A 27,993-nucleotide genomic window follows, 5' to 3' on the forward strand; every position below is an offset into this window, starting at 1 on the left:
CTGCTTCAAATTCATCAACTTAATCCATTTAGGGTTTTTTATGTATTTGTGTGATATCTCGTGTCATAACAAACAATTTATCATGGGATGTTACCAAGTTCCCGTTTCCTAGTAAAGCAGGGGCCAGGTAAGCTCAAGACCAAATAATTGCCCTTATTTGAGAAGAGAGAGAAAAAAAAATCCATAGAATATAGAGTTGATTTATTCTCCCCCTGCTTCTCAACACACAGCATAGTCACATATATAACTAAAAGAGAGAAAAAGCGACATAATAGATTTCGTCATCATGTCGTCTGATTACGCCACATATACCGATCTCTTAGGCAAAGAAATTACCGTTACTCCCATTTGGTAACCTCTCAAATGCAGCCCTAAAGCTTGATACATCCGAATCTATGCTGCAGCAAAATAAACAGGGACAGGTCAGAGGGTCTCATACAAAAGGAATAAAGCATCGAAGCTGTCTTCTTGATTGACATTAGAAGGTAGCTAACAGCAAAATAAGATGAACACAAAAAATAATGACCTAATATATAAGATTAAAAGGAGGACAAAACTTCAAAACCGCCCTATTTGCAAACTTAATCCCAAAAACCGACCTGTTTCTCCTTTATTTGCAAAAACCGACCTAGTTTCAGAAAAAGTTCACAAACTTCACGGGAGTTAAAAGTCCCGTGAAGTTTTTTAGTCCCGTGAAGTTTTTTTCATAACAAAGCTTCACATGAGTTGAACTCCCGTGAAGTTTGTTATGTAAAAAACTTCACGGGACTTCAACTCCCGTAAAGTTTGTTAACTTTTTTTTCAATAACCGACCTGGTTTCAGCCTCATGGCTGTTTCAGCCTCAGGGCTGAAACCAGGTCGTTTTTTTGCAAATAAAGGTGAAACAGTTTGGTTTTTGGGATTAAGTTTGCAAATAGGGGTGTTTTGAAGTTTTGTCCTATAAAGGAACACAAGCAATTGTCCTCCAGAACTAAATACTGGTTGACAGAACAGTTGAAAATTATTTGAATAAAATAAAAAAACTAACTGCCATCATGACAAATAACTGAGAACACTGTATTTGATGTACAATTCTCCTGGAGCCAGAAAAAGTAAGGTGAGAGGATGAGAATCTTCAACATTATCATGACACACATGAAAACTTCTCATAAGTGGAACTCTATTGTCTATTGTCATCTCCAAGTGAGAAAATATTGAAACAATTGAAGATTATATTAGCAACGCATCCTTGATATAAAAAGGTTATATGCTATTGCAAACCTATCTAGATGCTAGATACTCTATCAAATATCAATAAAATGAAACCTGCAAACTTCTTTAAGGGAAGAGCTAACGCCTACCGGACGCAATTGAAAGGAATGACATAACAAATATAGCATCCAATTACTAGCAGGAAATAAGCCAAAAGCCCAAAACACAGAATGAGGTAGAAAAACTAAAACAAAATGGCTGAGTTTGAATATCAAATACTCAATTTGAAATACCACAACTGTTTCAGTTCTTATTAAGAGTTGCAGAAAATATCCGTATGCATTAGAGAAGAAATTATTAAATTCTGGAAAGAAATTCGGGCTGAAGCTTCACTGCCAAATACTGTTCCTAAATTTATATATCTAGCTTGAGAAAAGGATGCAGTGGTCTCTAGTCTGGAAGATTGAACGGATGGATGCTTTGGTTTCCTAAATACAGGGCAATAACTATAGAGGACTTTCGTGTGAAAGAATCTTTTGAAGTTGCTATGCTAAATAAAATGAGAAGGAAGAGGGCTCGTTTTAGAAGTAATTGTTTGCACATTCGTAATGTTTCAAAGGACTATTTGGAGGATAAGATGTGCTAAATCTCATTTCAGATTTCTCTGAGGTTTCATTATGATGGTTCTGTTCTCTCTAGATGAGGAACAGAAAAACTTTGCGCAAAATTGTGGCAGCTTCATGTTTACTCTACAGTATTGATCCCTGATGGATTCTGGAGAGATCTATAGTATATACTATATAGTGTTGCTAAAGGGATTGTTTAGCACTACAGCTGATGAATATTAAAGTTCAATGTACCAGCTCGACATAAGTTTGTTTTATTGCTACTTGTAATAACTGCTTTGTGTATCTGTTGTATGCTTAATCAAATGTCTTAGTATGGGTTAGACTAACTTCCTTCATTGATCTCAAAAAGGGAAAACATTGACGTTAGTTGCTATACTTTTATATGGCACAGAACAATCTGGAAAAAAGAGAAGCTGCAGTACAAACAATTTAATATGATAGATGATCAATGGTCAAGGAAATCTGAGCATCATCATCTCAAGTTAATTATCTATAGAAACGGTAAAATAAAGAGAAATGTGAACCCTAACCACGGGCGTTGATTCACCTCATGTACACTAGCATTAAAAGCCTTGAGTTCCAGTTCAAACATCAATTGCATTTGATGATTCCATGTCAAAAGGGAGGAGCAAGACTATGGTCCTAATTTATGAGAAAATGAAGAGGGGAAAAAAAGACAAGCTCATAATAAGGAAAGCTGCACACAAGGTTTACTCTAATCCAGGTTATACCAAGTACAGGTGATGAATGAAGGCTGTAATTGTCCTGTGCTAACTATTGTGTTTATCCTACGATCAAGAACTTACAAAATATAGCAGCAAATATATAAAGTTAATCAAATCAGTCCACGTGGAATAAAATTGCACAACGCACAATAAACACAAGATATGAAACTGCCTACTGCAGTCTATCACAAATACTGACCTCAAGAATTTTCAATATTGATTGTTATCAAATACCCAAGGTTCATGGAGGAAGAGCTCGCGACCATTCATCTGCACTGTTCCTAAGGCAATGTCTTCTGCACGTTTCCTAGCTGCCTCAGCTTTTCTAGCTGATGAATCAGCATCCTGTAGAATAAACACAAGACACGGTTCAATCAAACTGCAAGGTTTTGAAATTAGCTTTAAACTAGAAAACACAAGCAACTGAAATTTGAAGAAGATATATCATATATACGTAATGCATCATATACAGCATGGAGTCTGTTGATACTTCAGTCAAAAAGGAGTACATGTGTCCGACACTGGCACTTCTTGCACACTCCATGAACACCTATTGGAAATTGTCGATATGATCAGACAATTTGTTTAAAATGCTCGGACAAGTCCTAATGCGTTCTCAGTTATATAATATATTATAATTGAGAATGTTTGCCAAACACTTCTTGGACACATGTTCTACAAATCTCATACAACTCTTGTTTGCGTCGTATTTGACATATGAGTTCACTTCATATATATGTAGTCTATACTTCAATAAAAACAAGTCAAAGATAGACTTGTATAAACTAAGATTACTTTTGATATGGTTCAGTCTAACATTTCAGGAACATTGAGCTCCTCTATAGAAAGAGGATGAGTCGAGGTTCAATCATAAAAAATAGTAATTGCTTAGAGATTTAGGCATAGGCAATCATTGTCTGTATTATATCATACTGAATATGTGCAGGCTTCAGGAATTAAGGATGTGCCTATATATACACATATACATATACATATATGTATATAATACACACGTGCATATACTTAATTACTCATTTTGTTTTTTATAAATAGTTTAGTATCATCTCCCTGAGTCTCTTGTTCCAATTATATGTGTATACTCAGTTTCATTGTGTTATTTATACATAGCTAGTATCTCCCAGGGTCTTTGTTCCATGTAAGGAACTCTCATTTCGCATGTTCCATATTCATGCTTCTTAGTGTGCATCCATGCAGAATAATATTTTATTTTCACAGTTCTTTTCAGATTTGAACTAGGAGAAAGTAATGTTTTCTTTTACTTAGTGATAATTGATCATGTTTCCAGTTGTGAATTGTGATACAAAGCAGAAAAAGACGAGTTAATTGCTACATAATGTCACTTGTTATATTAGCTATTGAGTCATTTGTTACATAATATCTTTAAGTCTTTAACTATTTTATTTTACTTTAGGATTTTTTAATATTTTTTGGACTTATTTTAGAGTCATTATTGAAATCAGGCATAATTTTAGTTCCAGCAAGGGACCTGTTATTCTGATTGAATCTTTCGAGTGAGTGTTTGGATATCACTCAGATAATGCTCGCATCTTTATTTATACATATGCATTATTGATTCAGTTAGTTGATATACATTTAACATCGACCTGTCTATGTTTAGCTTTCTACCTTTAGGATATATTACTTTATATTAGGATTTACTAAGGTGAACTTAAGTGGCTGGTTGCCTTTTGCATTAGCACTTCGATTCCTACAGTCCAATGGTATATCACTTTGCAATATCAACTCCTTCTCTATTTCCACCATTTTCGATCGTGAATCTTGAGCACTAACTTGACACTCTATTTGTACTTGGCTTGTTACTACTCAACCTACATGTTGTATAATAGTTGAAATACTTCGTGTACTAATGATTTTGTGCAAATGAACACCTGAAGCATTCATAAGTACACGAAGAGCCACAAAGTTCGTTGAATTCTAAGGAATCGGACTTCAGCTTCTCTGTGCAAACAACAACCAATAGTCTAAATTTAATCCAAATAGGATTGCTGTAACAACCACTGCTGAATCTACCTTGTATGTTTTCAATCTGCCTTTGGTCCATAGATGCTTTATGTCATTTTGAAAACTTGACCTATAAGCTTCTATTCATTTCCAGACATCCTTCTTCCTAATGTTAGTTTTGGGCCTATTATCGAAAAATTGTTTTATTTCCTTTGGACCCACATCTGAATTTTCTCATTCTTTTCTTAGATGATGTTACCTTAAGGTCCACAAACATTATTAGCGATAAAATGTTTATGTCACACATTTGTCATGTTAAGTAATTAAGGCCCAAACGCCAAAAACCCATATTATGTCATGAATTTGATTTTAAATCCTTAACATCTTAACCAAATATCCCTATTCTTAAGAAATCCCAACAACTTCCTTGTTGCTCTCCCTATCTGCACTACCTCCTCAAATCTCTCTATTCTTGCCGTTATATATTCATGTTGGAAAAAAAAAGATGAGAATAAAAGTTTTTTGGGCTCGGTAGCACGATGGAAAGAGAAGAAAATTTGGCTATAGGGATTTGATTTTAATTAGATAGAATTGCAAACAAGTGTTCATTTCTTCTCTGTTTGGCGTTGTTTACTCATCCCTTATTTTAGTCTTACTTTCCTTATGATTCTTTTTCTTTCACTCGAAAATTCTTTTAAATGTCTGATCTGAAACTTCTATTCGTTATCTTAGTCTTGTTCTTGCATGACTGATAAACAAACATCCAAATCTATTTTTCCATAAACATACATCTATTGGCAATTCGACTTACCGACTATCATGATTTGATTGCACATCTAGTATTTTTTTTTTATTAATCTTTATCTTGGGTCATTAGTTGTTAGAGAGAAACGGGTCATACATAAGCCAAATGACTTTTGTTCACTTAAAAAAGGTTTGATGGCAAGAGCTGTAAATAGATTGATGGCAAGAGCTGTAAATAGATTGAAGATTGGGTTCAAATTTGTAGTCTCTTTGTTTCTTTTTCCTATACAACTATTGGCTATGTTCATGTACAAAAGACTGGTATTATTGGTATAAGTTTCATACATAAATTTCTATAATGTTCTCTGCAAGTCCCGTAGACACATGAAAGTGTAGTACAATTTATGTAAAACTATTGATTATTATGAAATTTATAGGTTATTAAATCAAAATAATGGGTCTGATTTAGTTTAAATGGATCTACATAGAAGATTATAAGTAAAAAAAGGGGGTCCTTCCTTATATAACCATTTTATTTTCATAAATCCAATTGTTTTCTTAAAGAGTGAGTATTTTCTAGAAAGTTATTCAAATACAAGATTTGATTCTTTTTCAATCAATAAACATTTGACCAATAAACCAAATTTTGTCCTAACCTCTGAGATACTTGTTTTTAATCTCTTTTAATTTATTTTGAAATAAAGTGCTTTTAAATTGTGATTACTTTAGACTAGCTTAATTATTTTTCACATTGAAGTTCTTGAATATGTTCTAAAGACCAGTTGAGTATATGTTTGTATTGGACACAACGTCTGGATGGGTTAGATTGTCACAGTTAATGTAGTATCCCTTTTATGTCAGATAGTTTGCATAAAGTTTGGCATGTACACTGAATATGAGACTCTTGCTTAATCACTTAGTGACAACAAATGATTTTTCTCACTAAAACATATCTTCTATTTATGTATAAATTTCCCTTTCTGGAAATAAAATTATTTTTAATAATTTCATTTCTAATATTATTATGTGTAACAGAAATTTGAGTTTTCTAAATCCCCCATACCTTACTCATCTTTAATTTCTATTTTTTCTTTAGGATTATAACTTAATACTGTAATTAAAGTTTTTAGAAATGGATTTGACACAAAAAAGCCATTGGCGCGGTGGTTAGTTGGCTTGTATGCTTTGTCCTTCTTTTTATGCCAAAATTGTGTTAGGTCTATTTTGAACTTAAACCTAACCCGGTCAGGACCCATTATCATCATACTAGACCCGTTTGAGGTTATAACTCAAATTTTAGACCCATTTAAGCCTCTTGCTCACCAAAATCATGTTTGTGGATTTCTAGGCTATCGAACGAAACGCATTTGACCCAATTTTAACACTAAACAATTATGTTATGTATTTTTATTTTTATTTCTTTTTGTTAAGATAAATGAACATATGTCATTTGGTGATGTGTTTGATTACCAGATACCATGTTTGATGACTTTGAGACATGTAATCAAGGTTTTAAATATCGGATATCGGGGAAATATCGGATGACCAAAATTCATATCGGATTGCGGATATCGGGGAAATATCGGGAATATGTGGTAAATATCGGAATGTCATAATGAATGTTTGCATACATAGTATAATGCATTAAAATATAATCTCAACATATGTAATAAAATTTAAACATACAAAATATGAATAATATATGTTTAGGATCACTAATCAACCTTCTAAAACAAACAAAAGTGCAAAGCAACGTTGCAACATTCGATCTACTTTTTTTAGGGCAAAATATCATTTGATATAATGGGAAAATCTTGATATCTCGCCCAAAAATTCCAAACACGGTATATTATTTTACAACAAGCTATATAAAAAGATATATTGGTCCACATATCGGCTAATATATCGGTCATATCGGAGATTTATCACTCAAAATAGCCAAAAATCGGTAAAGGATATTTAAAGACCATATCGGTTGCGGCAAGCCCTGTAAAAGGATATATCGGGGGATATATCGGGTCATGTCGGGGATATTTAAAACAATGCATGTAATAGGGTCAATTGTGCATGAAGACAACTTCCGTCAAAATATGTATGAGCGTGCTATCATAGTATGGCTATACCCTCGACATCGATGTCCCGGTGTGAGGATTTTCTCTTGACTATTATTATGTTTATTATAGCACTAACTAGACGGTGCACTCATCTTGATTAGACATGTTCTAAGCCACGGTTATTTTTCATAGTTTTACAGAAGTCGTTCCACGGTAAATTTGTGGTTAGTGCATAACATTTCATATACAATCACTTTAATAAACTGATAAATATGGGGTTTAATAAAGGAGAATTGGATGGAGAATATAAAGTGCATATAAGTGAGTTCATGCGCATTCTTGACATCATGAGTTATATAAGGGCCAATGGCCAATACTTGACTTGAAGCCGTGTTTCCGGGACGTGTTACGGGAAGACTGACTTATATGTATTGAAATGTTCACCTCTAATTCAAATAACATTAAAAAAAGACAATATTTTAATTGTTGATAGACATGCTAATTTTGTAATGGATTGTGTGTGTATTGACCTTCCTGGTAGACACTTATTAGTGTGTTTTCCTCCTTCACGATGCATGTAACATGCACAGATGTAGCTTTCCTTTACATACTATGTTTATATTTACATTATGGTTGGTTACTTTTAGTGGCTTTAATTTACTTTGTGTCTCACACCTTGAAGCCAGTACCTATTGTAACACTTAGCTCTTTGTCCTCTATTTTTTCACTATCACATCATCTCGTCATTTCTCACACTAGTTATTGTATCTTGAACTATTTCTACTTTTTATTATTAGTTCATGCATATTGTTCACATACCCTTTTCTTGTTCTATGTCTTCTTTGGAACACTTGTTGGATTGCTCTGGCAATCTTGGAATTGTCCTCCAGCTCTTGGGTGGTGGCTTGTTACATGGACAAATCAGGTTATATGGAGGGATGAGGTGAGGATGAAATTTACATATTGATTCACATATTTAACTTTTATAGTTGAGAGTTTTGTAACTATTGAGTTGATGTTATTAGCAAGAGCGAGAGGTATGGTTTTTGTACAGTGGAGTTTATGTATGATTTGTAGAGAGAGAAAGAGTCCATGACATAATTTGACGAATATATATTCTACTTGGTTTCTAATAATTATAGCACACTCATAGTTTTTGGTGGTGATTATTTTTCTGGTTTGCCTTATTGAGAATAATTAGTAATGGATCCTACTTATTGTTAATCTAGAGGCGTGAATGTAGCTATGAGAGAGGGTTCACTTCCTATAGTTGCATCGCCAGTCAAGTCACATGCCCCTCATGTGCCTTTTTGGGGACTGGGACATGACAATTGCTGACAAGATAACTAATTCTGTTTGTCTCTAGAATAAAATTGCTCCATTTCATTACATGAGAAGATCGAACCTTATATAATTCCATACAATAGTCCAGATGCTTAAAAAAACATAAGGGTATCTACTTCTTTATTACTAAAAGAGAACAACCAAAAAGCTAAAACGAACAGTAACATAAGGTTGTTAACAATGAAAAACATAAAATGAATAACCAAGCTACTTTCAAAAAATTCAGTCCTTAACCAACTTTATTTCCACTTTTTTCCAAAATAACTGAAAAATACTCCCACTTCTTCTTAAAAGAATAACCAACTCTAAACCAACCTCTAACTCCCAGGTCTCCCCCTGCTTTTTAGAAAACTCGTCATTCTTTTTAGAACCGTTGTCTAATAACCACCCCTTTTCTCTCTAAACAACCTCTCCTTTCGAGATCCCCTCTTTTCTCTACGTATCCCAATTCAGAACCTCCATCTTCAAATCTGTCTCCCACCTAGGGCTTTGCGGCGACGAAACTCCGACGACTGAGAGTCGACGACGACGAGGATTAAGCAGCAAGGACAAGCGACAATCAGTTGTAGTAGCTCTTTAAATTTTCATTCCTTTATCGAAAATCCTAATTTTAACCCTAATCCTTTCTTCTTCTATTTTCCTCTCCATTTTTGGTTTTTTTGAGTTCTCTGCGATGAATCAGCATAGCAGCAACAAGAACAGTTGTTTGAGTTCTTATCGAAGAGCGAATAAATGACTGGATTATTTTTTTTCTCCCTTTTTCGAAATTTGTGAATTTCATTCTTTTTTAAAGTGCATAATTCCATTTGTTGACTCTTTTGGAAGTTGCAATGAGAAATAGATCATGTTTTCTTCGTTGCCTTAAACTGGAACAGCTTAATTTCTAAAATGGATTTAGATTGTAATATAAAAAGAAAATATTTGATTATTTTTTAGGGTTCATTTGGTTGTTTGGCTGTCGCTCTTTGTAGATGTATTTTGCCCTTCGTGTGTTTGTGGCAAAGCCTTAATCAAAATTTTAGAAAGGAAGCCTCATATAGCCAATGGATATTAGAGGAAGTTTATAAATAAAAAAAATTGATGTGCTTTCTGACTAAACAAATGCCAAAATTGGTTTTTCTCTTTTGGCATACACTAAAAAGATAGCTTAAGATAATGTTAGCAACAGCCCCATACCCATTTTTAGTTTCTCACAGTCTGTGCTATCTTTCCTAAATAATTGATGTGTTCAATAGGCTCTAACTATGTGCTAATGATTTCATTTTAAGGCTCGAAGCAAATGCAATAGGATAAAGGTGATATAATACATAACCATGGCTGACCAACATGCATCAGAAGAACCTGAAGAGAAAATTGATCTTGATGGAGATAATGACATTGACGATATGATGGATGATGAAGACCCTGTAGAAGATGATGGATACATGAGCGGAAATGAATACAAAGAGCAAGATTCTGCAGGAAATGATAGTTATAGGAGAATAAGAGATGAATTTGAGGCGCAAGATCCAGCAGATGATGATGATAGCTATAGGAGAGTCAGAGATGACTGCAAAGAGGATGCACAAGATAATGTCTCTGAAGATGAGGTGCGTGATAAAGTTTCTAAGCCTGATGAAACTATGGATGCTTCTAACTCTGTGACACATGAGGAAAATGCCGTTGAGCCAATAGATGAGGCTGAGAGAGAGAAACATGCTAAGTTGTTCTCTCTTCCCCCTCATGTGTCAAAAGTTTTCATTGGTGGGCTTCCCTGTGATGCAACAGAGGAGGACCTAAAAGAGCTTTGTGAACCCTTCGGTGAAATTTTTGAGGTTAGATATTGTCATGTTAGATATTTCATATTTGTGGTGTTACAACAAAATTTAATCTTTGTTTTTGTTGACATTGGCAGGTAAAGTTGGTGAAGGACAAGGAAAAAAGGAAAATCAAGGGTTTTGCTTTTATTTCATTCACATCAAAGGATGTTGCACATAAAGCCTTTGAAGAAGTGCAAGATAAAGAATTCAAGGTACCCTAGCAACTCTGATCCCCTGGCTCAGCCTCAAATCTCGGCTTTCAACTACTCCTCAGGTACCCATTTGGTTGATTTTGTTTTTTATCACATTTTTATCATGGTTGATGTTGAAGATATAGGGATTTCAGTGTAGGTTTCTTAGTTTATTTGTTCTTAATTTGGTTATTAATGGGTTCTATGTTGGTAGGGGCTAAGCACAATGGGACATCAAAGTTGATTTTGAAGTAATTGAAATTCGTCCTTTTTGTGGAACTTCAGTAGGAGTTTTCTTCAAGCCAGTAGAAAAAATCTCAATTTATGAAATTAAAGGGCTCGCTTTGACCGTTAGGGGTAGGTAACCCGTTCTCTGTCTTTGTTTCTATTGCATTCTATCTCATCGTATCACATTCTGTCCTACTCTGGAAACAGAAATACCTACATTAATAGCAGGTCGAATTCCCGCATTGAATAAATCGGCAGATTCGACTGCGGCTCCGATTGAAGGCCTTGTTAGCTGGCGTCCTCGCTAAGCTCCATTTTCAAAATGCAATTCAAGAATGACAATTTGAAAAAGCCTCACTGAACCAACTTCTTCAATTATCTACTTGCAGGGTTTAACTATTTTATATATATTATATTATGTTATTATAGTTAATATAACTATAATATTATTAAGTTAATTAATTATTTTAAGTTAATTAATTATTATTTCATTTCCATTAGAGTAAAGTGACTAGGGATTTATAGCATATTCTTATTCTTTTCATTCAAATCCGGGTAGAGAATCGTTGCCTCTATTGATTCGATAGGAATATGTAAACATAATCTAATACATCAAACGATTCTATTTTATCTCCCCTCCTTGTCCTAGATTTCATCTCTATTTTCCTTACTTTATTTTATTGATTTGATTCAATCCGTTGAGTTGCGAGGAACCTTTACATATAACAACTCATATCTTTCTATACCAAAAACTCAAAAAATTAGAAACTTGGAATCTGTACTATACCCGCGGATCCTCTCCGAAATAAAAAGAATCGAGTACTAAATACTAGGGAAAGACCGCGATTGGGGATGAATAAAAATACTTGTTACGGCAATAACACTTAGTAAGACCTACTGATGGGTTAGGTTTCGCTACAAAAAAAGGGTTTGTTTTGGAGCAAACTTACACTATACAATGAAAGATATCACATAGTGATAGAATCAGTGGAATCATTGGATCTACATAAGATACTTCTAATAGAAAGAATCTCACATTGGCGAACAATTCGACAGACCAAATCGATTGGATCTACATAAGATACTTCTAATAGAAAGAATCTCACATTGGCGAACAATTCGACAGACCAAATCTCCAAACCAATCCAACTCCTAGAATATAAAAGAAGGAACGTTGATACATTAGGGACCAATTCAAAGAGCTGATTCCGAAGTGTATCCAGGAAGATGAGCTACAGTCAACCAGGCCTAGACGCTCTTTAGCGGGTCAGATGCCGTAGGGTAGCCTGCCCTCTCCGCATGAATGGGAACCACAGCTGCTTCTGTGCCCCAATCCTCTTCCGAAAGATCTATGCTATCTTCACCTGGGATTACTGTGTGAGCCTCTTCTGCGTGATCTCATCTTAGCCTCTCAACATTGTGCTATCTCGACATTCATAACAAACCGATGCAGCAAGAACCAATGGAAGAATAACATCTCTTTTCCGGTCTGAACCTTGGCTTGCCTCAACACCCGAATGTGAAGACCAACAAGTGTCTGATTCAAGATCTGTTGATTCGATTTCCTTTACGGGGGTCCGTCTAGGCCTCTAGGACAGCTGTTTCCTCTTCAACTCCTCTCTGCCGAGAAGTGATTCCACCTTCCAAGCTACTTGCCACCGCCGAAGCGGATGACTTTTCTCTGCGACCTTACCTCTTTAGGAAACGTCCCACTTTTGATGTCCCGTTTGAAAATTCTGCTGCGTCTTTAAAAAAAAGGAGCAAGGCCACCACACCTTCAAGACACCGCGCCAGCTGACCAAAGAGGTAACCACTTGAACCCCATATTCTTGAGTTTCAATTTGCCTCTCCTTTGAGGAGTGAGTGTAATTGAATAAACGCCAAAACGAAAATATAATAATATAACAAACTGGGCCGAGCTCAAGTCTGAATATCAAAGTGAAACTGGGGAAAGAACCCGAAACCCTGGATTCCCAGTACTGGCCCGCTTTTCCAGGTTCTTTGGAGGAAAGAAAAGGTCGGTCTCGTCTTTCTCGGTATGCTGCTAAAGCAACTGCGGAACATGTGGGGCGATCTGCCAGAAAGATTGGTTCGAAGTCAGTTGTGATGAAAGTTAAGTTTATGAGTTGATTCATGGAGGTCCATTTGGTGGGTGGGGCTAAGTTCTTAGTTCTTTTTTTTCGCATCCAAATCCAAAATGAGATTAGAGCTGGACCTAAGTTATCAGACGACCCCCGTAGAACCAGGAGGGGTTTGAGTGGAATGCCCAGAGGGTATTCTATTTATTTCTACTCAATGGACTAAATCTCTCTTTAGGAATTATGAATTCGTGTAAATGATTTTTCTGGTGTGTCATGGAAATTGCTTAGGGCACCGCCGTCAGATCTGCCTCACCTGTCGATTAAAGAATTCAACCAACTAGTTGGAGATGGCAGCTTCGAGCCCCACCTTGGATATCCAGTCGAGTGCCTGCCTTCAAAGATATGTTTCTTGAGCAATTCGTGTGACAACATTAGGAAGAGTGAAGATCAGGATTGGATGTTGTTCCAATCTCATAATCCAATTCACCGTAGATCTTTGATTCCCTTAAGGTTGGTAAGAACTGAGGGACAATGCCCCCCTAACCTAAGTGGGTCTACCAGCGAAGCAACTGGTACTTAATCGGGCGGGGGGCGGTTTGGTTTCGTGCAACGCCCCCGCTGCGGGAACAAGCGGTTTTTTTTTTAAACTATGCTTACTGTTCTTATATCTGTTGTTTGCCCTCGCCATTTTTTTGGGGGTATACCTGCGCGGGAGAAGATCCCTCTCATCCACTTACAACATATCAAAATTGTAAAATTCAATCTATGCTTAAATCTAGTGCTTTCGGTTCAAAATATATGGGCATTTATTTATGCCGATATCAGGAACGAATAAAATGCGGATACGGTCGAATCGTAAAATTTCTTCTTACCAAGTCGCTCTGCTTCTATTTGTCTAGTTGTGATCCAAGCGGGATTCCCACGCATTACGCACCCGTTCGCCACTTTGTTCTCAACTATTCTGATTCCAGCCTGGGTCGTTTCCAGGCTTCCCTCAACCATCAGAGAAGCATTGTGGTTCCCTGCATCATCCCTAAGAGAGCTTGTCGCGGAGGCTTCCCCAGGCTTTCTCTGTTCTTTATTCAGAGATCCGACGAATGAATTCCGAATAAAGGAAGGCGGTCGTAATAGGGAAAGGCCTTGCCTTATTACCAGGAAAGGGAAAATGGGCTAAATCGCCTGTGAAATGAAAACATATCTTTGAAGGCAAGCACTCGATTGGATATCTAAGGTGGGGTTTGAAGCTGCCATCTCTAACTAGTTGGTTGAATTCTTTAATCGACAGGTGAGGTTTTTCTTAAGGTGCGGAGCGGTAATATTTGACAATGATTTATAGAATTGCTTGAAAAGTGAAAAAGGTTTCCTCGGGCCGGACGGAGATTGACCCTCGAGTGCAAAGGCATAAGAGAGCTTGACTGCAAGACACACCCGTCGAGTAGGGACGAAAGTCGGCCTTAGTGATCAGACGGTGCCGAGTGGAAGGGCCGTCGCTCAACGGATAAAAGTTACTCTAGGGATAACAGGCTGATCTTCCCCAAGAGTTCACATCGACGGGAAGGTTTGGCAACTCGATGTCGGCCTCTTCGCCACCTGGGGCTGTAGCATGTTCTAAGGGTTGGGTTGTTCGCCCATTAAAGCGGTACGTGAGCTGGGTTCAGAACGTCGTGAGACAGTTCGGTCCAGGGTTGGGTTGTTCGCCCATTAAAGCGGTACGTGAGCTGGGTTCAGAACGTCGTGAGACAGTTCGGTCCCACTCCCTACCACTCTTAAGAAAAAGGAACTCACCAAGGGCTTACAGCGCCTTAGACTCAAGAAAAGGCGTGAGACGAAGGAAAGAGAGGATTTACCGAACCGAACTTGTGGACATACCCCCTCACACGCCGGTAAGGCTACCTGCTGCTCATGAAGTTTCACGATCAGTATTGGAAATGAACTTCGAGGGGAAGGTGACATACAGACGGGGTGGAGGGCATTGACAAATCTATCTTTACTTTCAGGTTATGCTGTCTTCTTTGTCGAACCAATTAAATCTCCTTACCCTTTACTAAACTGATGAAGAGGAATAATTTTAAAGAAAGGGCCGAACCTTCCATTCTGCTCTGCTCCCGAAAATAGATAGACTTGTCGGAAATCGCCAGTGGTTTTTTCCACCAGGTAAGGAATCCAAGTCAAAATCAAAGCTCTTATCATGACAAATCTGGTTCGATGGCACATATCCACTCAGAGGAAAGTATTTTCGTAATGGATGACCCTCGAAACCATTATCTGTTGATATACGACGGGTCGGGCATTGGTGCATCTGCTTTCGCTATTCATAAAGTTCCTTTTTTTTGTTGGGGGAGGAACATTTTTTGACTCGCCTTTTCATTTTTCCCTTATAAAAAAACTAAACCAAAATCAAATGAAAAAGTTCTAATCTACTTTCTCCTTCTCTCCCGTACGAAACAAGATTGATTCTTCGACCCCCGGAACGAAACTAGCTACTGCGCTACCGGCAAGAGAGCAGATGCAGTTGAAGCAGAAGCGGTAAGTCCCTCATCACCTGTCCCATTTGAAAGTTCTGACAATAGTCAATGAGCAGGAAGAGCCATGATAATCATGGTTACTATTACCCTTCCACTTACAACATATCAAAATTGTAAAATTCAATCTCTGCTTAAATCTAGTGCTTTCGGTTCAAAATATATGGGTATTTATTTATGCAGTAATAGATCCTATTCCACATGTGATGGTTCTCCCTTTCATGCTGGATTGATTAGGCCATTTGTCAAGCTTTCTAACTGAAATTTGCGACGAAAAAGGTGGTGTTGACCCTTCTATTTAGGGTGAGAGTGCCCCGGACGCTCTTAGCCTGAGTCCTGCTGGACAGGAAAACTATGATTGAATGCTGGCAGCGTGCTATTTTGTGTGAATCACTGTTCACGACCCAGGATTCGATTTTATCATCAATCCAATCACAGTTTATGTTTTTTTCTTTTTCTTATCAACGAGTCGATCAACAAGCAGAATCGACATGAACCTGAACGTTGAAATTGTAGATTGGTGAAATGATTGCACAAAACCTGATGGGGTGGTTTGCTCCACAAATAGTCCACCCATCCTCAAACTGGTCTTTCAAGCAAGATGAACAACAGATGATTCGAGATTCCAATAACATGAAAAAGACAAAGATGCGGAATAGAGATTGTGACAACTAAACAAGCACTGGTAGGAAGATGTCAAATCTATCGTTTGTGCTATCGGACTTATGAGGTTTCAGGTGCTTTTCATGATTGTGGTCTTTGATTTTGCACGAGCGTTCCTGTCCTTACCCCGCTAATTAGGCGGACGACGGGACGTTTGTTGCACAAGGCCAATACCCCGCAAATTGTGAAGGAACGCATTCTTCACGTCTAGCTGGAAAAGTAGCCCTATAGTATAGTAGTCTATAGTCTAATTTTGGAATTTGGTGAGTTTGAGTCTTTATGGTCTGTTCAAGAATGAGATTTTTGTTGATTTGTGAAAAAGCAGGTTTGAAATTGTTCATGATTTGTGAAATTGTTGTTGATTTGTGAAATTGTTCATCATTTATGGAATTCAGGAGATGGAGAAGAGACTTGATTTGGCTTAGAACCATGTGAGTAATTCATAATCTTACTAAGTTTTACTGCAAATTTCAAGTTTCGATTCGAAGTATACCTAGGGTTTAGTGAACTGATCTTTGCCTTCACTACGCATTAGGGAGATTTATTTGCCATATTTATTGCATTTAAAGTTGTCATTTTAGGCTCATGAAGTTCTCTAGATTTATTCACTATCCAATTCAAGAAACACTACTGGAGGTGAATTTGAATCAAAAGCTAATCTTTTTTTATCAAATGCAGCTGCAGTTTTAGGTTTTTTTTCATTTGTACTGTGTTTAATTTTTAGACTATCAAATTGAGGATAGGTACACATGGTAAACTTCATCAACTGGGTACATATACTATTATCTCAGGTTCGCTTTTATGATATATATTTCTAATTATTTATTTTGGTGATTCTTTTGATTCTAAGCTATTCACAATCTCTCATTGAGATTCTGATAACAAACACTTCATGTTTGTATTTTGTCAAACAGGCTCACGAGAAGTATATATCATTAAAAACTGGCACAAAAGCTTACATAGCCATCATCTTCCAGGATGTATAAGTTGGTTGTCTTTCTTAACAAGGTCTAAATTTAGATGTTTGGTAATAATAGCAATAAGCTTATGGGTTGACTGTTAGTAATATTCAGTGATTAATGATTATTTGTACATAATTATCATCATTTCCTGATTACAATTAGTTAGATTCTTAAGTGATTAGTTTTATTAATAAATCTGCTTACACGTTTAAGAAAGTAAATTTATAAAACAACCCGTGCTTTGCACGGGCATGAAAACTATAGAGCATAATAACTGAAAACTACAAAAAATTGGAAAGGGAAAAAAATCTGAAAGCTAATACGGAAATAATGCAATGATGAATACACCAAAATTGTGAGGCTCGAGAGCCTCGGTTGATCCTCAAGTGGCTGTTTCTGACCATGGCTGAAGTTGTAGGAACTTGAGAACAGAATGCAGAAAGAATTAAGATAAAGAGAAATAGAATTAGAAGAGAGAAAGGATTAGAATTCAGAATTGAGGAGAAGAAGAGAATTCAATTTCATTCATGATACTAGTGATTATTACATTCTCTTCTTTTATACCACTCAGCTACAGGACTGGTGCACGTGCACAGCTAACAGAAAGTTAACAGAAACAAAACAGAAATAACAGAATATAACAGAATTAACTATTGTAATTGTACACTCATCCTTTATTACAAGATAAGTTCATGTAGTGAAGACTTTGCAGATTAATCCTCCTTTTGATATTTCCTTTGCGTATCAGTCCTTGTCTAGGTGTATCTGGTTTCACTGTTTCCAGCTAAAGTTCCAACTTGGCTATTAGCTTCATCTCTTGCTCCAGCTCCTAACAAATTCCCTCCCCTTAATTTGGACCTTGTCTTAAGGTCAAAAGCAGGAAACCTTTTAACCAAATCCCAATAGGATTCCCAAGTAGAATCCAAAACAGGACGTTGTTTCCATTTGATGAGGACTTGTGATACCAAGTGTTTCCCCTGGATAACTGCTCTTCTGTCTAAAAAATTTTCAGGTTCATCAATTATCTCAGTTACATAACTAGGAGGATCAACCTGAAGAACTACATCAGATCCAACCTTCTTTTTCAACTGAGACACATGGAAGACTGGATGTATTTGAGACTGAACAAGAAGAGCCAGTCTATAAGCAACCTCTCCAATTTTTTCCAATATCTGATAAGGTCCATAGTATTTAGGAGATAGCTTGTGAGACTTGCATGATGAGACACTAACTTGCCTGTAAGGTTGTAGTTTTCAAAAATCCCAATCCCCTACATTAAAGCTCCTGTGACTGCGGTGTATATCAGCAAATTTTTTCATCTGCTCAGCTGCCCTCTTTAGGCTGTCCTTGAGGAGCTGCAGGGTGATATCTCTAGAGAAAAGCACTTCATCAACTGCCTCAATCTTACAACTTTTGGGTACATATGATAACAAGGAAGGAGGGTGTCTACCATACACCACCTCATAAGGAGTAACCAATGTTGAACTCTTCCAGCTTGTGTTATACCAGAATTCAGCAAGTGCCAGCCATTTACTCCACTCCTTTGGCTTGTGGCAACAAAAAGCATCTCAGATAATTCTCCAAGCTCTTGTTAGTAATCTCAGTTTGCTCATCAATTTGTGGATGATAGGCTGAACTGAATTTGAGTTGACTCCCTTGCAGTTTAAATAGTTCCCTCCAAAATAGGCTAGTGAATAATGGATCCCTATCACTCACTATGGATTTAGGCATGCCATGTAACTTGAATATACCCTCAAAAAATACCTGAGCTACTGACTGAGCTGAGTATGGGTATGGAAGGCCAAAGAAGTGTGCATACTTGCACAACCTATCAACCACAACAAAAATAGCAGAATTTTTCCCACTTTTTGGTAGATGTGTGATGAAATCCATGGATATGTCTTCTCAAATACAATCTGGCACAGGTAGTGGTTGTAAAAGTCCTGGTGATGCTACATTATCTCCTTTAGCTCTTTGACATGTATCACAAGCTTGCACATACCCTTGAACATCCCTTTTCATCCCCTTCTAATAAAAAGCCCTTCTCAACCTGTGTAGAGTTCTAGTGACCCCTGAGTGTCCTGCTATAGGACTGTCATGGTGTTCTTGCAATAATAAATTTTTGATGTTTTGAACAGTAGGGCTAATCAAAAGTTTGCTTTTATAGAAATAAAGTCCCTCCTCCTTACCATACTTATCAGCTTCCAATTTTCCTTGAGGTAGTTTAGCATCAAGATCTGTAAAAAATTGATTTGTGGAATACATGTGTTTGATTTCCTCCAACCATTCATTGGTGAGGGTAGTACTTACAGCTGATACTTCCATGGTATAATATGGACTTTGTTCATCACTCTCATGAATTCTATATAGACCATCTGCAGCCTTATTTAGTCTCCCAGGCTTATATTCAACACTGTAATCAAAACCATGCAACTTTGCAAGCCATTTGTTCTGTACACCTGTGTGAATCCTCTGTTCCAACAGATATTTGAGGCTTTGGTGATCAGTTCTGATTATAAAGTTCCTGCCTAATAAGTATTATTGCTAATTTTTTGTAGAAAGGATAATTGCCAAGAGTTCCTTCTCATATGTAGAGTGTAACATTCCTCCCCTTAAGCGCAAAACTGAAATAAGCAATTGGTCTATCCTTTTGCATCAGCACTGCCCCAATGCCAGAACCAGAAGCATCACACTCTATTACAAATGTCAAACTAAAATCTGGCATGGCTAGAACTGGTGGATTGGTGAGTGCCAATTTCAGGGAATTGAATGCTTCTTCAGCACAGACATTCCAAGCAAAAGCTCCCTTCTTCAAGAGTTATGTTAGTGGCTTAGCTATTACTCCAAACCCCTTTATAAACTTACGATAATAACCTGCTAAACCTAAAAAACCTCTCAGTCCTTTCAGTGTCCTGGGCAAAGACCATTCAACAATAGCATTAATCTTATTAGGATCCACACTCACTCCATCTTGTGACACAATGTGTCCTAAGTACACTTGCTTCTGTCCAAAGCTACATTTTGACAATTTGGCAATCAATTGATGATCCTTCATAATCTGGAACACTTGTTTCGAATGCACCAAGTGATCCTATCATCCCTTACTGTAAACCAGAATGTCATCAAAGAATACCAGCACAGATTCCTCAATAACTTTTTAAAAATAGTGTTCATAAGTGCTTGAAAAGTTGAAGGGGCATTTGTGAGGTCAAAGGGCATGACCACAAATTCAAAATGCCCACTGTGTGTTCTGAAAGCAGTTTTTGGTATGTCATCTTCATGCATCCTGATTTGGTGATAACCTGATTTCAAATCCAATTTTGTAAAAAATTGAGTTCCATTCAGCAGTTCATCAATTATAGGAATAGGGAACTTATCTTTAATTGTAGACTTGTTGAGATTTTTGTAATCTATACACATCCTCCAAGTACCATCATGTTTTTTTACCATCATCACTGGAGAAGAAAAAAGACTCTTGCTGGGTCTTATAATCCCTTTCTGGAGCATATCTTCAACTTGTTTTTCAATCTCTTCCTTTAGGAAATGAGCATGTCTATAGGGTCTAATACAAACTGGTTTTGTACCCTCTTCCAGTGAAATTCTATGATCTATATCTCTATGAGGAGGTAGGTGAGGCAGTTCATTAAATATTACCTGAAATTCTTGTATCAGTTGGTGCATGTCCATAGGTAGAATTTCAGCAACATTTCTTGAAGTAGATTCCTGTAAATTCACACTACATAACTGGATCAAATACCCTTCCTCTTGTTCTCTAAAAGACTTATCAATGGCCTTCTCATTAACCAATTGCATTTTTTCTGGAACTATACCCTGCAGGGTTCTTTTCACCCCTTCACTCATGAAGGTTATCTGTAATTTCTGAAAATTCAAGGTGATATCATCCAGTCTGCCCCCAAAACAATTTGGCTACCCCCCATAGGCATGACTAGCAAATTGATTTGAATTTTAACTCCCTGACAATCCAACATCACTCCCTGACAAACTCCAGCTCCTTTAATCAACTCACCACTAGCCACCAGTACATTAAAATCAGTAGATTCTGTCACATTTAACCCCAGCCTTTTGACTAATTTGGCATTAATAAAGTTGTGAGTTGATCCAGAATCTATCAAGATACTAATTGCTTGATTCTTGTAGTAACCCACTACTCTTATAGTATGAGATGCATTAATCCCACTCAAAGCTTGAACTGAAATAGATGGAGCTCCCTTAACCAAACTTTCAGCTAGTTTAACTGCCACAGTGTCTTCTTTAGTCTCCTCATAATCAATTTCATTTCCCACAATGCCTCCTTCCAAAATGCCTTCTAATATAAACAGTTGTTTTCCCTTACACTGGTGTCCTCTATGCCACTTCTCATCACAAGTGAAACATAAATTCTGACTCCTCCTTCATTGTATCTCTTCAGGGGTCATTTTCTTGAATTGAGAAGTTGAACGAGAATTCTCTTTAACAGGGATATTATGTGGGGTATTTGTTGAATGTCCTCCTGAATTGTACACATTCCAGTTTCCTCTAGGCTTTCTTTCATTCTTTTGCTTATCTTCAAACAGCTTAGCTAGTGAAACTGCTCCTTTTAATGAATTGAGTCTGGCTGCTGCCACCTCATACCTCAACTCATCTTTAAGGCCTCCAATGAATCTTTCAAGAATATGTCTCCTAGAGGGTTGGTCATCTAATAGACCTAATGCTTGCTCAAATTTTCCCAGATATTCTCTGACTGTAGTAGTTTGCCTCATGGTAGAAAAAGCATCATATGGTCTAGAAAGTTCACTTGGACCAAATCTAGTAATCAGTTCTTCTTTAAACACATCCCATTGATTAAAATCTTTAATGTTTCTAGTAAGCCATCTATATCATTGTAAGGCTTCATCTCTCAAGTAAAATAAACAAACCTTGACCCATTCATCATTCTTGATATCATAATAATCAAAAATTTGCTCAGTTTGGTCTAACCATGCTATTACGTTTTCATTGCCAGAAAATGAAGGAAAATCTAAACGTAGAGACTTAAGTTGAACCAATTTCTGGTTGCTAAAAGAAGGAGTTCTTTTGTGTTGAAGAGTTACCAAAGCTGTGAGTCAGTTGAAACTCCTCTTGGGAACTAGCATCTCTCCGATTCTGGAAGTTGTGCCCTTGATCATACCTTCTTCTGCTTGAATCTTGAACTCCTTGTCTGGAAATCTCTCTGTCTCCTCTTGAACCTGAACTCAAGATTTGATGATCCTCTCTTGGCCCAACACCCAGAATTCTTTGGTTAAGACCCTTGGAGTTCTTAAATTCTTGAACTAAAAGTTTGATTTGAGAAGCTAGATCATCCAATTTTGTTGTATTCTCCGCCAATTTGGATGAATTTTCCTCCAATCTAGTTGAGGTTTGCTGATTAATTGAACCCTGTTGTCTCATGAATGACGTCTGTTGTAGAATTGCATCCTCCACTCGAATGAATCTTTCCTCTTGAGTCGTTTCTTCAGCAGAGGTCTCCTCATGATCGCCCAAGATTTCTTCAGCAGCTTCTTCAGCTTCTAAATGCTCTGATACCAATTGTGAGGCTCGAGAGCCTCGGTTGATCCTCAAGTGGCTGTTTCTGACCATGGCTGAAGTTGTAGGAACTTGAGAACAGAATGCAGAAAGAATTAATTCTGTTATATTCTGTTATTTCTGTTTTGTTTCTGTTAACTTTCTGTTAGCTGTGCACGTGCACCAGTCCTGTAGCTGAGTGGTATAAAAGAAGAGAATGTAATAATCACTAGTATCATGAATGAAATTGAATTCTCTTCTTCTCCTCAATTCTGAATTTTATTCCTTTCTCTCTTCTAATTCTATTTCTCTCTATCTTAATTCTTTCTGCATTCTGTTCTTAAGTTCCTACAACTTCAGCCATGGTCAGAAACAGCCACTTGAGGATCAACCGAGGCTCTCGAGCCTCACAATTGGTATCAGAGCATTTAGAAGCTGAAGAAGCTGCTGAAGAAATCTTGGGCGATCACGAGGAGACCTCTGCTGAAGAAACGACTCAAGAGGGCTGAAGAAATCTTGGGCGATCACGAGGAGACCTCTGCTGAAGAAACGACTCAAGAGGAAAGATTCATTCGAGTGGAGGATGCAATTCTACAACAGACGTTATTCATGAGACAGCAGGGTTCAATTAATCAGCAAACCTCAATCAGATTGGAGGAAAATTCATCCAAATTGGCGGAGAATACAACAAAATTGGATGATTTAGCTTCTCAAATCAAACTTTTAGTTCAAGAATTTAAGAACTCCAAGGGTCTTAACCAAGGAATTCTGGGTGTTGGGCCAAGAGAGGATCAACAAATCTTGAGTTCAGGTTCAAGAGGAGACAGAGAGATTTCCAGACAATGAGTTTAAGATTCAAGCAGAAGAAGTTATGATCAAGGACACAACTTCCAGAATCGAAGAGATGCTAGTTCCCAAGAGGAGTTTCAACTGACTCACAGCTTTGGTAACTCTTCAACACAAAAGAACTCCTTCTTTTAGCAAACAGAAATTGGTTCAACCTAAGTCTCTACGTTTAGATTTTCCTTCATTTTCTGGCAATGAAAACGTAATAGCATGGTTAGACCAAACTGAGCAAATTTTTGATTATTATGATATCAAGAATGATGAATGGGTCAAGGTTTGTTCATTTTACTTGAGAGATGAAGCCTTACAATGGTATAGATGGCTTGCTAGAAACATTGAAGATTTTAATCAATGGGATGTGTTTAAAGAAGAACTGATTACTAGATTTGGTCCAAGTGAACTTTCTAGACCATATGATGCTTTTTCTACCATGAGGCAAACTACTACAGTCAGAGAATATCTGGGAAATTTTGAGCAAGCATTAGGTCTATTAGATGACCAACCCTCTAGGAGACATATTCTTGAAAGATTCATTGGAGGCCTTAAAGATGAGTTGAGGTATGAGGTGGCAGCAGCCAGACCCAATTCATTAAAAGGAGCAGTTTCACTAGCTAAATTGTTTGAAGATAAGAAAAAGAATGAAAGAAAGCCTAGAGGAAACTGGAATGTGTACAATTCAGGAGGACATTCAACAAATACCCCACATAATATCCCTGTTAAAGAGAATTCTCGTTCAACTTCTCAATTCAAGAAAATGACCCCTGAAGAGATACAATGAAGGAGGAGTCAGAATTTATGTTTCACTTGTGATGAGAAGTGGCATAGAGGACACCAGTGTAAGGGAAAACAACTGTTTATATTAGAAGGCATTTTGGAAGGAGACATTGTGGGAAATAAAATTGATTATGAGGAGACTAAAGAAGACACTGTGGCAGTTGAACTAGCTGAAAGTTTGGTTAAGGGAGCTCCATCTATTTCAGTTCAAGCTTTGAGTAGGATTAATACCTCTCATACTATAAGAGTAGTGGGTTACTACAAGAATCAAGCAATTAGTATCTTGATAGATTCTGGATCAACTCACAACTTTATTAATGCCAAATTAGTCAAAAGGCTGGGGTTAAATGTGACAGAATCTACTGATTTTAATGTACTGGTGGCTAGTGGTGAGTTGATTAAAGGAGCTGGAGTTTGTCAGGGAGTGATGTTGGATTGTCAGGGAGTTAAAATTCAAAACAATTTGCTAGTCATGCCTATAGGGGGTAGCCAAATTGTTTTGGGGCTGACCGGATGAAGACACTGGATGATATCATCTTGAATTTTCAGAAATTACAGATAACCTTCATGAGTGAAGGGGTGAAAAGAACCCTGCAGGGTATAGTTCCAGAAAAAATACAATTGGTTAATGAGAAGGCCATTGATAAGTCTTTTAGGCCCCGCTTGGCAAAGGGTTAATGAAGAGGGGTTAAAGAGAAGGGTTAATGTACTTAGCCCATTTGATAATCCGAAGGAATAAATTATTAACTCGTTAAATAAGTTTTATTTTAGCCCTTATGATCAGTTTTAGTGTTTGGGAATAACAATGATTTTGACTATTTTCTTTATAATTAGAAAGGTTAACTCTTATTCCATCTAAATAGGAGTATTAGTAAACCCCTCATTTTGAGGGGTTAACTCATTTTAACCCCTCTAGAGGGGTTAACTTAACCCTTCTATATTTTTTATGTTTGGCAAATTATGGAGGGTTAACTCACTTTAACCCTTATATAGATTTGTTGTGTTTGACAGGTTAAGAAGAGGTTAAGTCTCCTTAACCCCTCACTTAACCCTTTGCCAAACGGTACCTTAGAGAACAAGAGGAATGGTATTTGATCCAGTTATGTAGTGTGAATTTACAGGAATCTACTTTAAGAAATGTTGCTGAAAATCTACCTATGGACATGCACCAACTGATACAAGAATTTCAGGTAATATTTAATGAACTGCCTCACCTACCTCCTCATAGAGATATAGATCATAGAATTCCACTGGAAGAGGGTACAAAACCAGTTTGTATTAGACCTTATAGACATGCTCATTTTCTAAATGAAGAGATTGAAAAACAAGTTGAAGATATGCTCCAGAAAGGGATTATAAGACCCAGCAAGAGTCCTTTTTCTTCTCCAGTGGTGATGGTAAAAAAACATGATGGTACTTGGAGGATGTGTATAGATTACAGAAATCTCAACAAGTCTACAATTAAAGATAAGTTCTCTATTCTTATTATTGATGAACTGCTGGATGAGCTGAATGGAACTCATTTTTTTACAAAATTAGATTTGAAATCAGGTTATCACCAAATCATGATGCATGAAGATGACATACCAAAAACTGCTTTCAGAACACACAGTGGGCATTTTGAATTCATGGTCATGCCCTTTGGCCTCACAAATGCCCCTTCAACTTTTCAAGCACTTATGAACACTATTTTTAAAAAGTTATTGAGGAAATCTATGCTGATATTCTTTGATGACATTCCGGTTTACAGTAAGGGATGGCAGAATCACTTGGAGCATTTGAAACAAGTGTTCCAGATTATGAAGGATCATCAATTGATTGCCAAATTGTCAAAATGTAGCTTTGGACAGAAGCAAGTGGAGTACTTAGGACACATTGTGTCACAAGATGGAGTGAGTGTGGATCCTAATAAGATTAATGCTATTGTTGAATGGCCTTTGCCCAGGACACTGAAAGGACTGAGAGGTTTTTTAGGCTTAGCAGGTTATTATCGTAAGTTTATAAAGGGTTTTGGAGTAATAGCTAAGCCACTAACACAACTCTTGAAGAAGGGAGCTTTTGCTTGGAATGTCTGTGCTGAAGAAGCATTCAATTCCCTAAAATTGGCACTCACCAATCCACCAATTCTAGCCATGCCAGATTTTAGTTTGACATTTGTAATAGAGTGTGATGCTTCTGGTTCTGGCATTGGGGCAGTGCTGATGCAAAAGGATAGACCAATTGCTTATTTCAGTTTTGCGCTTAATGGTTCTGGCATTGGGGCAGTGCTGATGCAAAAGGATAGACCAATTGCTTATTTCAGTTTTGCGCTTAAAGGGAGGAATGTTACACTCTCTACATATGAGAAGGAACTCTTAGCAATTATCCTTTCTACAAAAAATTAGCAACAATACTTATTAGGCAGGAACTTTATAATCAGAACTGGTCACCAAAGCCTCAAATATCTGTTGGAACAGAAGATTCACATAGGTGTACAGAACAAATGGCTTGCAAAGTTGCATGGTTTTGATTACAGTGTTGAATATAAGCCTGGGAGACTAAATAAGGCTGCAGATGGTCTATCTAGAATTCATGAGAGTGATGAACAAAGTCCAGATTATACCATGGAAGTATCAGCTGTAACTACCCTCACCAATGAATGGTTGGAGGAAATCAAACACATGTATTCCACAGATCAATTTTTTACAGATCTTGATGCTAAACTACCTCAAGGAAAATTGGAAGCTGATAAGTATGGTAAGGAGGAGGGACTTTATTTCTATAAAGGCAAACTTTTGATTAGCCCTACTGCTCAAAACATCAAAATTTTATTATTGCAAGAACACCATGACAGTCCTATAGCAGGACACTCAGGGGTCACTAGAACTCTACACAGGTTGAGAAGGGCTTTTTATTAGAAGGGGATGAAAAGGGATGTTCAAGGGTATGTGCAAGCTTGTGATACATGTCAAAGAGCTAAAGGAGAGAATGTAGCATCACCAGGACTTTTACAACCACTACCTGTGCCAGATTGTATTTGGGAAGACATATCCATGGATTTCATCACACATCTACCAAAAAGTGGGAAAAATTCTGCTATTTTTGTTGTGGTTGATAGGTTGTCCAAGTATGCACACTTCTTTGGCCTTCCATACCCATACTCAACTCAGTCAGTAGCTCAGGTATTTTTTGAGGGTATATTCAAGTTACATGGCATGCCTAAATCCATAGTGAGTGATAGGGATCCATTATTCACTAGCCTATTTTGGAGGGAACTATTTAAACTGCAAGGGAGTCAACTCAAATTCAGTTCAGCCTATCATCCACAACCAAATCAGAATCTATCCAAGTCTATAAGATCCAAACTGCATACCTCCATAGATGTAATTGCATCAGTGAAACCAAAGGATCCGTTAAAAAACTAGAAATTATTAGGGTATTAATTTAATATCCAACATCAAGATCCCAACTTCAGTCAATAATAAAATTAGAGGAGAAGCATGCGAATTTAGTCAAAACCCTAGAAATTTGAGGAAAATGAAGGAGAAAGGAGAGACCTTTCGGCGCTTCCATGAGAGGAATTGGGATTCTGAGATTGGGTTCGATCCTTCAGCGATTCTGCCCTCTTGGTTTCCTTTCTGTTCTTCTTCGGCTCCCATTGATACCAGAAAAAGGATCGATTTTTATTGCCCTTTCAGCAGATTTCTCTGTGAAAGGATAAATTGCTATAAAGAAA

General features: G+C 37.2%; 2 protein-coding genes across 2 annotated transcripts; one reads left to right on the plus strand and one right to left on the minus strand.

The window, feature by feature from the left end:
• Positions 2-27,993, minus strand: LOC109832676 (zinc finger CCCH domain-containing protein 15 homolog). Its single transcript, XM_020400077.1, has 3 exons — positions 27,815-27,993; positions 2,746-2,891; positions 2-398 (listed from the first exon to the last, which is right to left on the minus strand). Exons 1-2 carry the CDS (start codon positions 27,914-27,916, stop codon positions 2,757-2,759), a joined length of 237 nt encoding a protein of 78 aa, XP_020255666.1. The 5' UTR covers positions 27,917-27,993; the 3' UTR covers positions 2-398; positions 2,746-2,756.
• On the plus strand, positions 10,041-10,920 carry LOC109832674 (multiple RNA-binding domain-containing protein 1-like). Its single transcript, XM_020400076.1, has 3 exons — positions 10,041-10,485; positions 10,566-10,744; positions 10,876-10,920. Exons 1-2 carry the CDS (start codon positions 10,057-10,059, stop codon positions 10,689-10,691), a joined length of 555 nt encoding a protein of 184 aa, XP_020255665.1. The 5' UTR covers positions 10,041-10,056; the 3' UTR covers positions 10,692-10,744; positions 10,876-10,920.

This window comes from Asparagus officinalis, chromosome 3 (genome assembly GCF_001876935.1).
Source record: "Asparagus officinalis chromosome 3, Aspof.V1, whole genome shotgun sequence".
Lineage (NCBI taxonomy): Eukaryota > Viridiplantae > Streptophyta > Magnoliopsida > Asparagales > Asparagaceae > Asparagus > Asparagus officinalis.